The sequence below is a fragment of the Stegostoma tigrinum genome, chromosome 1, assembly GCF_030684315.1.
Source record: "Stegostoma tigrinum isolate sSteTig4 chromosome 1, sSteTig4.hap1, whole genome shotgun sequence".
NCBI lineage: Eukaryota > Metazoa > Chordata > Chondrichthyes > Orectolobiformes > Stegostomatidae > Stegostoma > Stegostoma tigrinum.
This window is the reverse complement of record NC_081354.1, coordinates 7,675,349-7,688,413: the sequence shown is the minus strand read 5'-3', so window position 1 is coordinate 7,688,413 and position 13,065 is coordinate 7,675,349. Positions and strand designations below refer to the sequence as shown.

The 13,065-nt window shown below is 42.7% G+C and overlaps 1 protein-coding gene across 3 annotated transcripts in view; it reads left to right on the top strand.

Annotated features, from left to right (window-relative positions):
- The window catches only part of grid2 (glutamate receptor, ionotropic, delta 2), a 961,209-nt gene that overhangs the window by 748,194 nt on the left and 199,950 nt on the right, over positions 1 to 13,065 (top strand). For all 3 annotated transcript variants that reach the window (XM_059650188.1, XM_059650127.1, XM_059650148.1), the window contains one exon: positions 5,920 to 6,021. In XM_059650188.1, the coding sequence (XP_059506171.1) occupies positions 5,920 to 6,021 (102 nt within the window). The remainder of the gene's footprint in view (positions 1 to 5,919; positions 6,022 to 13,065) is intronic.

Genomic DNA, 13,065 nt, shown 5'->3' with positions numbered 1-13,065 from the left:
TCTCCTGAACTCGTCCCATTTGCCTACATTTGGATGACATACCTCTAAAATTTTCCCATCTACACTCCTGCCCAAATGTATTTTTTTAAATGTTGCGATGACCTCTACCACTTCCTCTGGTGATTCATTCCATATACACACTACTCTCTACGTAAGAAAGGTGCCCCTCAGGTCCCTTTTATAAGACATATAAAATAATCAGAGGGTTAGATAGGGTGGATAGGGAGAGCCTTTTTCCTAGGATGGTGACAGCGATCACGAGGGGGCATAGCTTTAAATTGAGGGGTGAAAGATATAGGACAGATGTCGGAGGTGGTTTCTTTACTCAGAGAGTAGTGAGGGAATGGAACGCTTTGACTGCAACGGTAGTAGACTCGCCAACTTCAGGTACATTTAAGTTGTCATTGGATAAGCACATGGACATACATGGAATAGTGTAATTTAGATGGGCTTCAGATCGGTATGACAGGTCGGCACAACATCGAGGGCCGAAGGGCCTGTACTGTGTTGTAATGTTCTATGTTCTGTGTTCTAAGTCTTTCCCCTCTCACCTTAAACCTGTGCACTCTAGTTTTTGACTCCCCTAGCCTGTGGAAAAGACCTTGGCTATTCATTTTATCTATGTCCCTTATGATGTTATAAATCTCTATATGGTCACCGCAGCCTCAAATGGTCCAAGGGGCTTGACACATTAAATTCTGAGAAGATGTTTCCCCTGTTGGGAGACTCTAGGACCAGAAGGCCTGGTCTCAGAAGCAAGGGACACCAATTTAAGACTGCGATGAGGAGGAGTGACTGCCCCTAGTGAGTTGTGGGTCTATGGAACAGAGGCTGTGGCAGCAAACTTCTTGTCTATATTTAAGTCTGAGATAGATAGATTCTTGGTCAGTCAGGGAATCAAGGGTCATCGGGAAAGAGCAGGAAAGTCGACATGAGGAGTGTCAGACCAGCAATGATCTTACAGAATGGCAGAGCAGACTCAAGGGTTAAATCTCTACCCTGTTCCTGTTTCTTCTGATCTTATGGGTGTCCAGAATTCTCTAAGTAAAAACAAAATGAAACGCTGCTGGCATTTCCTCTATAATGGCACCTGCATGACGAAGAATAATAGGCAGCGTTGCTAGCGGCAACTGGGAGAACTACAGCATGCAGGTCAACTAAGCACATTGGAATTTGCTGTGCCAAGTTCGAATAGATGTTTTTGAAGAAATTTTATGAACATTATGAATCTTCTTTGAAATTTTTGCCGGTCGCATGAGAATTCTGGTTGCTTGGTTACTGGATAACAGGAAGTTTGCTGTACTTGAACTGGATTAGTTTCACTTTTTCACCATCCCTGTGACGTTGAGGACATTTACTGCCTTGCTACATTCATGTAAGCTGTTCCTGTTGTAGCTTACCCAGGTATAAACACAGCATGTGTTGTCATAGCAACAGGCAAAAGCAGATAAAGTACAGTAGGAGAAAAAACGCTCACTAGTTGAGTAAGGTCACATGAGGCTTTTTCAATTTTAATGACTGAGAGTTTTAATGTATTTAATTATATTTGGAGACTCGTTTCTTCACTTTTAATGTAATCTCTTAACCTTACCAATACCATAAGTCTCCCAGTGGTTCCACCTGACTGAACAGTGTCTCAAGTAAATGCTATTAATGAGAATGTGATGGGTGTGTAAGCTCTTATAAAAGAATCCCAGAATTAGATTCACTGCAGGTTGAGTTGATGATACACCATGTCATATGTTACCAATCTCTACAAATTAGGAGGAATTTGGGTTGCATCTCCAAACTGTTTTGCGCTATTGGCAAGTAAATAAAGTCCCAAATGACTCTTGGTTAGGCACAAGGATGAAAGTAAAAAGTAGGGTATGCAGGGTAGTTTGATTTTAGAGTAGGATAATAGGTCGGCGCAACATAGTGGGCCGAAGGCCCTGTACTGTTCTGCTGTTCTATGTTCTATGACAATAAGGCTGCTGTCTCATTGGAGACAGATGACTGGTGGTAAGTTCCTTTTTCTGTTATCCAATTAGGTAGTACCTTTCACAAAATAAGGATATCTCAAAAAACTTTGACAATCAATAAAGTTCTTTGGAAGTTCAGACATTGTTGTTGTGTTTCCACCCAGGTTAACAGGGCTGTTAAGAAGGCATACAGTGTTTTAGCTTTTATTAATAGAGGGATTGAGTTCTGGAACCATGAGGTTATGCTGCAGCTGTACAAAAGCCGATGATACAAAGAATAAAGTGCGGCCGCACTTGGAGTATTGCGTACAGTTCTGGTCACCGCATTATAAGAAGGATGTGGAAGCTTTGGAAAGGGTGCAGAGGAGATTTACTAGGATGTTGCCTGGTATGGAAGGAAGGTCTTACGAGGAAAGGCCGAGGGACTTTTTTTTTGAGGCTGTTTTCATTAGAGAGAAGAAGGTTGAGAGGTGACTTAATTGAGACATATACGATAATCAGAGGGTTAGATAGGGTGGATAGGGAGAGCCTTTTTCCTAGGATGGTGACGGCGAGCACGAGGGGGCATAGCTTTAAATTCAGGGGTGAAAGATATGGGACAGATGCCAGAAGTAGTTTCTTTGCTCAGAGAGTAGTAAGGGAATGGAACGCTTTGCCTGCAACGGTAGTAGATTTGCCAACTTTAGGTACATTTAAGTCGTCATTGGACAAGCATATGGACGTACATGGAATAGTGTAGGTTAGATGGACTTGAGATCGGTATGACAGGTCGGCACAACATCGAGGGCCGAAGGGCCTGTACTGTGCTGTAATGTTCTATGTTCTATGTTATGATATAGGAAATATGACAACCAACAGCAAGCACCTACAAGCAACAATTTGAATTTAATGACCAAATAATCCGGTTAAAGTGATGTTAAATAGGGGATAAATAATAGCCGGCGGACCAGGGACAACTCCCTGCTCTTCCTTTAGTAAAGTTTTGGGACATGTATTTCTCAAACTGAGAGAGTAGACACATCCTTGGCTCTCTCAGTGTTCTACAACAGGACCATCATCCGAGATATCACAATTATCCAGAATGGGGCTTGAACCCATCACCTTTAGGTGTCAGATTAAAGCAAATTGCCCACTGAACCACAGCTGATGCCAGCAAATGCTTGCTGGAAGAAGCTAGTGTTGTTTCCACATGTGTAATTGCCGATGATACAAAGAATAAAATTAAAACATCCATTATTGAGACTTTGCCTATATGCAGACCTTGAATGATTAGAAGCAATCTGGCCAACAGTTATCAATTGCAAATGAATCTTAAACCTAGAGCGCCTTCAGCAGCAGTTTCTCTTTGATATGAAACCATATTCATTTTTAAATTTGAGAACAATATAAATGTTGCAAGCTGTTTTAAAGCTCCCCTGAGGCTATCAGCATTATGATATTCAGAAAAGCTGTCTAAAATGAAGAAATGTTTAGTTAAGTTCAGCAGTGCACACAAGGGAGTTTTGCAGCTTGATGAGTCAACCCGATAGAACAAGTAGCAGCTCATCTCATAAAGTTTGGTGATTATGCAAGTCTAAATCAAACATGAAAAGTTACATGCCACAGTAATCTGTCATTGTTAAATTCTCCATCTGTCATGTCCAGGTGTAAGCTCAAAATTGGAGAAAATAAAAATATGTTTTATATAGAGCGTTCCTCAGTCTGGCTCCTTCAAAGTAATCAGTCAGGGAACAAGTGAGCAGCAGATTAATGTACATCTCTCTGAAGCATCCACAAACAGGGATGTGCATAACCCAGACACTTCAAATCGATTAACGTACAAATTAGGAGCCCTGCCTACCACTTGATGATAACGAGGCTGATCTGATTATGATCTCTGCACCATGTTCCTGCTTACCATTCTGATAGCCTTTGAGTTTCTTGTTAAGTCAATAATCTATTTAATGCTGCCTTCAAAAAAAATTCAGGGACCCAATCTTCACCACTATGCAGGAAAGGAATACCACAGACTATGAACCTCTGGAAGAAAATTTTTATTCTCATCTTGATCGTAAATCAAAGCCTCCTTAATTTCTAAATTGTTTCCCTTTATTCTAGTCTTTCTCACAAGGGGAAGCATCATTTCAGCATCTATCTCATCAAGTCCTCTAAGGATCTTACATGTTTCAGTGAGATCACCTCACATTCTTTTAAATTCTAATGGCTACAGGTGCATCCTGTCAAATCTTTCTTCGTAGGATAATTCTCTCATCCCAGGAATCAATCTGCTTTGCAATTAGCACAAGGCTTGCTGTGCTGTTGAGATGGTGTGAATGAACAAAACCTAGAGACTACCAACATGTGATGGGCACCAAAAAATCAATCAGGAATTCAGAAGAACCATTTTTACCCTAAGATTTTTGCAAATAAGGTATTTGCTGGTGAGGGAGATGAACAATACACTTATTCAAGGGGAAACCAGATAGCACATAAGGGAAAAAGAAATAGAGTTATACGGGTAAGAATTAAATGAGGGAAGATAGGAGGAGACCCATGTGTCCATAAGTGTGTGTGTGGACTGATTGAGTTGACTAGTCTTGTTCGAAATGGTATACTCAATCTAATCATTTGTATATGATATATGAATCTAGTTCCAAATGCATGAGACATACTGACAGAAATTCAGGGATCTTTATCGACATTTTAAGGACTGATGGTTCCCCCAACCAACACCACCTCAGCAACTTGCAATCTTGAGGCCTTTCTTGCATGTAAATCTGGCAGTAAGGAAGCAGCGTTAGATACATCACAGCAGGGCTAGTGCTGCTAATGGCAGTATAAACTGCAATGGAGCCAACGTAAACAGAAATTGCTGGAGAAACTCAGCCGGTCTGGCGGAGGGCAGAAAGAGAGAAAACATTTTGAGTCCAGCCACCCTTCTTCACACAGCTTTTCTGTTCACAGGTGCTGCCAGACCTGCTGAGTTTCTCCAGCAATTTCTGTTTTTCTTTCATACCATAATGCTCCAACAGGTAAAACCAGTGGAAACTCGCGCAATTATCTGTAAACAGTCAATCTTAGTCCATACAAACGTCACAACTCAAAAAAGAATAGGCCATGAAAACAATCCAAGCACAGCAAGTAGTGGCATGCGCATTACAAAGAGTGAACGATTATCTAACTGCCTGTCTCCTGCCTATGTCTGAGTGCAGCAATATTTCTTGACACCTTTCTTTGGCATTCAACCAGTTACAGAAACACACCAGAGCAGCCATAATTATTGAGTGGATGAAGGAATTGGCTTATGTGAAACGATTATGTAAACTGGACCTGTTCTGTAAAAGAGAAAATTGAGATGTGATATAGCTTCTGTTTGTTTAATGTTGTAAATGCACATGGTAACGTGAACCATGATAAGCCATTTCACCTTGTCCCATGCAGTACAGCTAAAGAACAAAACAAATCTGTGGGAAGTGAGCAAGAGGTCAATTTACAGAACAAGATCCCCAGGGTCAGCATTGATTAAATCAGCAAAATGCATTGATTTCTTTAAAGCAAGAACATTTTGGAATGCACGACATCAGTCATTTGAGACATGACATGTGCATAGCTTTTCAGGAGGAGTATGTAACTTTGGAGGACTGGTATGCATTACTCTCCCCCACTGAGTTTTTTCTCATCTCTTGTCTCAGTTTGTTGTAGACTCATTGATAGAGATTGACTGTTATGAATAGTCAACATGGTTGTATTAAAATGACAAGCAAAATTGTTAAAATAAACTAAATGGACTTTTCTGCATCCAGTAATTTAAATGGAAGCGATAGATTTTCACATACAAGGGATCTGAGGCCCTTATAAGATCATGGATGCTAATGTTTTGAGCTTTTATCGAAATAATACAGTGAGATTAAATACATATTGCTGGTGCATTGTTCAGCTTGAAATTTCACATACTCACCCAGCCTATTGTCCCTCTTAGCTTGCCACGTGGAATCCAGACTCTGGGCTGAATGGATCTCTAACGGACAAAAAACTGGAAAACAACATGCGCGGAGTGATGCTGCGGGTTGTAACTCTGCCGGTAAGGGTATTTAATTTCCATCACTGTTCCTTCACTGTTGTTGGGTCAAAATCCTGGACCTCCCAATCTTAGGGCATCGTGGGTCAACTGAGAGTGTTGGGTCAGTCTGAAACGAGCTTTTCTCTGCTCCCGCATGTTGTTATCAGCCTGAGAGATCTTAGTGCAGATACTTGGTACCTGAAATGGAAAGATTTTCGTTCCTTGCCATTAGCTACCCTCACTCCTAGGGACACACAAAACAGCTGATGGAGTGGGTGAATTTCAATTTGTGGTCAATATTGTTGCAGATTTAATAAGGCCAGCTAGATTCATCCTCTGCTTTTGACAGAGGTTATCAGTGTTCAAAATCAGTTTCATCTGTCACAAATGTGTACATGGAGCAGATAAGATTATTTGGTGAGAATGCATACAATTAACCTGAGCAAGAGATAATGGGAACTGCAGATGCTGGAGAATCCAAGATAACAAATTGTGGAGCTGGATGAACACAGCAGGCCAAGCAGCATCTCAGGAGTTGCTTGGTCTGCTGTGTTCATCCAGCTCCACACTTTGTTAAACTGAGCAAGAGTTGTTATTCATTCGGGTGTATGGTGAACATCTTGTCAATACATTGAACTCAGAGATATAACAGCAAGAAGACTGCGGTATGGGATTGTGTCTAATCTGTGGCTGCATTCTTCCTTTTAAATGAGTAATGGGACCTGCTCATTTCAATGAATGACTCTGTTTGCCAAAATACTTATACAAAGTTTGTATTGCCGAGTAATATTGACTGATTCATCTTGAGAACTGCAGGAACCTTTCGCACAGATTTGTGAATGTTATAAATCAGTCATCATTTCCATCTGATGGCCAAGGTGTTGACTGGAGTGGTTTCAGTGCACTGAGGATGGGGAAGGCAGAGCTGAGGGTGTGTGGGATACAGTCTACTCTTCTAACATCCACCACTGATACCAGACCTCTAGGATGGCCTTGCAGGATCTGTCTACCCTCTCTAAACCTGTGAATATTCAGAAGGCTGAAAGACTGAACGTGCTACTTGAGACTGTCTTCTTCTGAAAAGGGAAGGATAAGATGAGATAGAAGTATTGAAAGTTGGGACAATAGGAGCAGGACTAGGCTATTCAGCCCTTCAGTTCTGCTCTGGCATTCAATAGGATCGTGGCTGATCATCCAACTCAGTACACTGTTCCTGTTTTCTTTCCATACCCTTTGACCCTTTTAGGCCTAAGAACTATATTTGGCCTCAATGTTTTTCTGTGGCAAAGAATTTCATGGGTTCACCACACTCTGGATGAAGTAATTTCTGCTCATCTCAACCCTAAATGTATTCTGTGACTGTTTGCCTATAATTCTTAGATTTTGAAAAAGGTCCTGGACTCGCTGGTCATCAAGAACATCCTCCCTGCATTTTCCCAGTCTCATTCCGTTGGAATTTTATAGGCTTCTATGAGTAGCCTCTCATTCTTATAAACTCTGGTGTATATAGACATAACTGATCGATCACATATGACAGTTCTGTTATCGCAAGAATCAGCCCAATAAACTTTCACTGCACTCTCTCCACAGCCACAACACCCTACTTAAAATTAGATCTATTTAAGATTTTAAACGTATTCAGCAGTTTAATAGGGAGATGTTTCTGTTTGTAGGCAGGATGAGCCAAGGGGCATGAGTGTTAAAAAGCCACCAATGAATCCAGTGCAGTATTCCCTTCCATTGTCATTCCCCCTCCCTGCTCCAATTTGCCCTGTTATTCCAGGAGATTTTGAAAAGCACAGCCTGGAAGTTTGATACAGCAGGCCCAAATGAGGCAATAAAGGAAGCATTACATGATTATTGAATAGCAACAATGTTCCGGGTTACAGGGAAGAGGTAGGAGGACAGTGTTAAGTCATAATGTTCCTTCAGAGGGCTGGTACAGACACAATGGACTGAAGGATCTCTTTCTGCACTGTAACAATTGTATGATTTTGTGATTTCGAGCATCCAAGATCGAATTGAAGTTCACCTACCTTGGAGTGAGGGGCCAGTTAAAATTGAGGCTTCTCTATCTTGGGTCAAGTTGTCCATCAATCAATTTACGTCAGCCACAAGGAGCTTACTGTCAGCAGACCTGGACAATGCAGCAATAAGGAGATAGATGTCCATGATCCAAAGAATGCCGTCAGCTATCAGGTCAGTGGGGAGTAAGAACAACTAGAATGAAGAAAGAAACAGAGGTCAGGGGAAAAAAAAGGAAAATGGAGTTGAATGAATTTTGCAATGTTGCTATTAATAATCACTCAGACAAGAATGACAATTATCCAGCAATGATCCTTCAACAGCAGTTTGCAATTTAACAGTTGGTCATTTGAGACTGATTGGATGATCTTAAAATGATTGCATGTTAATTGCAATCTAAAATACTTGCTGGCATAAAGAGATGGATGGACTACTGTAGCATTTAGCAACTTTATTAATTCCCCAAAGAGCTTCACAGTTGTTAATAACTGCAACAAATATTAGTGACACGAGTGAGCTAAAGCTGCGTGTGGTTACGGTATTGTTTATGTGATTGCAAAGATCTGAGCAAATCCTGACTCATGGGGAGTTCAGGCTCTTGCTTTGAGGGCCCTCCTGTGGGACCTCAGTCTCTATGTAGACTTGATTTTGTGCAGTGGACTGGTGTACTAGGATTGGGAAATATGAAAGTGGCACCCCACCCTTGTTTTAGAAGGGAACCTGGGTCACAGATGACCAACATTGTAAGCTAAGCAAAGTTGGCCCTGTGGCATATGCACCTAATTCCTCAATATGTTACGTGGATAACACTGACATATTTTGAGAATCCGACTGAGGATTTGTCCCGTAATGAGTGGTTGAAATAAAAGACTGCCCACCCTAAGTCTCTCACCCTAGAAAAAACAGACGGGACAATATACATCAGTACAGGTTGGATGTGAAAACTGAGCTTAAGTTTGATTTGAGATAACAAGGTGGACAGCTGGATGAACACAGCAGGTCAAGCAGCATCAGAGGAGCAGGAAGGCTGACGTTTTGGGCCTAGACTCTTCTTCAGAAATTTGGGAGGTGAAGGCGTTTCTGAAATAAATAGGGAGAGAGGGAGGCTGATAGAAGATGGATAGAAGAGAAGATAGGTGAAGAGGAGACAGACAGGTCAAAGAGGCGGGGATGGAGCCAGTGTCTCTGGCAACCGACTAGAAGCCGATATCCATTTCAAGCCCAACGACTCCCACGGCTACCTAGAATATACCACCTCCCACCCACCTTCCTGCAAAAATTCCATCCCCTGTTCCCAATTCCTTTGTCTCCACTGCATCTGCTCCAAGGATGAGGCATTCCACACCCACACATCTCAGATATCCTAATTTTTCAAGGACCACAACACCCACCTCCCCACCACGCCCCCCCCCCCCCAGAGGTTCTGGAGGGACCGTTCTCTCCGCGACTCCCTTGTCCGCTCCACACTCCACTCCAGCCCCACCACACCCGGCACTTTTCTGCAAACACAGGAAGTGCTACACCTGACCCTACACCTCCTCCCTCACCCCCATCCCAGGCCCCAAGAAGACTTTCCACATCAAGCAGATGTTCACCTGCACATCTGCCAATGTGGTATACTGCATCCACTGTTCCCACTGTGGTCTCAACTACATTGGAGAAACCAAGCAAAGTTTTGGGGACCACTTTGCAGAACACCTACGCCCAGTTTGCACTAAACAACTGCACATCCCAGTTGCGAACCATTTCAACTCCCCCTCCAATTCCTTAGATGACATGTCCATCCTGGGCCTCCTGCAGTGCCACAATGATGCCACCTGAAGGTTGCAGGAACAGCAACTCATATTCCGCTTGGGAACCCTGCAGCTCAATGGTATCAATGTGGATTTCACAAGCTTCAAAATCTCCCCTCCCCCTACTGAATCCCAAAACCAGTCCAGCTCATCCCCGCCTCCCTAACCTGTCCTTCCTCCCACCTGTCCCCTCCACCCACCTGAAGCCCCACCCCCATCTCCTACGTGCTAACTTCAGCCCACCCCCTTGACCTGTCCATCCTCCCCGGACTGACCTATCTCCTCCCTATCTCCCCACCTATACTCAGCTCTACCATCTCCTCTCCACCTATCTTCTCCTCTATTCATCTTCTATCTGCCTCCCCTCTCTCCCCATTTATTTCAGAATCCCCTTCCCCTCCCCCATTTCTGAAGAAGGATCTGGGCCCGAAACGTCAGCCTTCCTGCTCCTCTGATACTGCTTGGCCTGCTGTGTTCATCCAACTCTATGCCTTGTTATCTCAGATTCTCCAGCATCTGCAGTTCCTGCTCGCTCTTAAGTTTGATTTATTGCTGTCACATATAGCTAAGTACAGTGTAAAGTTTTGTTTTGCATGCAGTACAGGCAGACCATAATATACAAGGTCAACAGATCACAGAGTGATTGAACAGAGCAAGGCATACAAAGTTATGGATTTACAGGAGGTGAACAAAAGCAAGGTCAACGTTAGATTTGAAATTTGAAAGGTCCATTCAGCAGTCTAATAACAGCGTGGAAGAAGCTGTTCTTCAGCCTGTTAGAATGTATGTTTAAGCTTTCATATCTTCTGCCTCACAAAAGAGGTTAGAAGTGATTATCACCAGGTCGGGAGGAGTCCCTGATGATGTCGGATGCCTTTCCGTGGCAGTGAGACTTCATATTCTATATTGCCAGAGTTTAAAGGCTGGAAATGGCCAGTGCTACTCTGCAAACATTACTTCAAATTTCAACAGTTCAAAAACGAAGGAGCACTGTGTCCTTCTCAAAGGACAGAGAGATGGGCAGTAAATACAACTTTGCTAGCGACGTTCATATCCCAAGCGAAGCAATTGAAATTAGTTTTAAAGTGTAATACTGCAGATGCTGGAAACCTGAAATAAAAACAAAGTGCTGGAAACATTCAATGGGTCAGGCATCTTTTGAGTGAAACAGAACAGATATCATTCTCAACAGTTACAGAACTACTTGAAAGTTGCTTTGTGCCTGGTCATAGCTCATGCGTAAGACTGGTCAATTTTGATGAGTTTCCTACCACGAGATATACTCCTGTCAAAATGGACCTGTCCTTGTTTTCTTTCCCTTCTTGGAGCACTGGACCCAATGTAACTGCTCCCTGATTGAGACAGTGAACTGAACTTAAACCAAGGACAATCTTGTGTGTTGTCCACCTATCTTCTCCTCTATCCATCTTCAGTCCGCTTCCCCCTCTCTCCCTTTTTATTCCAGAACCCTCTCCCCATCCCCCTCTCTGATGAAGGGTCTAGGCCTGAAACGTCAGCTTTTGTGCTCCTGAGATGCTGCTTGGCCTGCTGTGTTCATCCAGCTCCACACTTTGTTATCTCGGATTCTCCAGCATCTGCAGTTCCCATTATCTCTGACCACAATCTTGTGACCTTTCTTTTCAGTAGGACCATTGATGCTAGTAAAAATTCAAGGCTGAATTGAAGGAATGTTTGACTGTTCAAGTTTCTGCCTTTTGGAAAAGATATTAAACCAATGAACCCCATCTACCCTGATGGGTAGATGTTAAAAGAAATCCTATAACTATTTTTGAAGAACAAGCTCACTTGTCCTGTCAATATGTATCAACAAAACACATTAACTTATCTTTACAACACTGTTATTGACAGGAGCTTGCAGGGTGACAATTGACTGCTGCATTTCCCACATTGTTATAAAGACCATGCTTCAAAAGTACTTAATTAATTGCACAGTGCTCTGTGATGGCCTGACACCGTGGAAGAAGTGACATAGCTGCGTTTAAGCCTTTCCTTCTTATTCATGTAAAAGACATTTGATACTCTCGGGCTGCTTTGTGTTGAATAGGTAAGGGTAAAGTCACTATAACCTCAAAGGACAATAGCACTGCTCTCTCATTAGAGAGAGAGAGCTAACTGGTGGTGAGTTCAGCATGAGGGTCACCGTACCTGAAATGAGGGGCTTGGTTGAGAAGGCAGGATCCTCAGGGTGACCTCAGCTGGTCCAGGAATTGAACCTTGTCTGCTGGTGGCATACTTTTTGGGATAATCTCCTGATGAAATGAGCCAGCTGGCTGATACAGTCTGACAGAGCACAGGACCTCATAATCCGAGCTCCCGCCTTTATATAAATGTAAGCTCAGCACAGCCATTTAAATTTTCATTGGCACTGTCCATTAGAAATGTGTATAAAGCCACAAATCACACAACGCTAGGTTACTATCCAACAGGGTTATTTGAAATCACAGGCTTCCACAGGGCTGCTCCTTCGTCCCCTGACAAAGCGCTCTGAAAGCTTGCGATTTCAAATAAACCTGAGAGATGAGAACCTGGTTTCATGAGACTTCTGACTTTGTTCACCCCAGTCCAACACCGGCACCTCCACATCTGTAGAAATGTTGGCATAGGGATTTATGTTGAAAACAGTTGACATCAGATTTTGTTGAGACATTATCTGGATAATTTTCTTCGTGAGGAAATATTATTGAGTTTTTGATCCTTTAGTTTTAGAGCCAATAGTTATGGGCTATGATTTGTCACTGATGAAACACTGTAAGTTGATTGTAATTGCATAGCTAGTAGTTTATTAAAAAGGGTCAGTTAGCTCAGGTGGCTGGACAGCTGGTTTGTGATGCAGAGTGATGCCAACAGCATGGTTTTAATTCCTGTACTAGCTGAGGTTACCATTAAGATTTTGCCTTCTCACACTCACCTCAAACCTCAGGCATGTTAACCTTCAGGTTAAGCTATCACCACCAGTCATCTCCCTCGAATGAGAGCAGCCCTCTGGGATGATGGTGACTATACTTGATTAATTTATTCAGCGTGACCACACAGTTTATTCCATTGTCAGTCAAAGTGAAGGGGGAAATTCACTGATTGATCCCAATGGGCAATGATACATGAAGGCTCGTTAAGTCAGAGCTACAGTATGGTAGCACATCTCTAGCCCATGTTGGAGACCGCTTTGCAGAACACCTCCGCTCAATTCGCAACAAACAACTGCACCTCCCAGTCGCAAACCATTTCC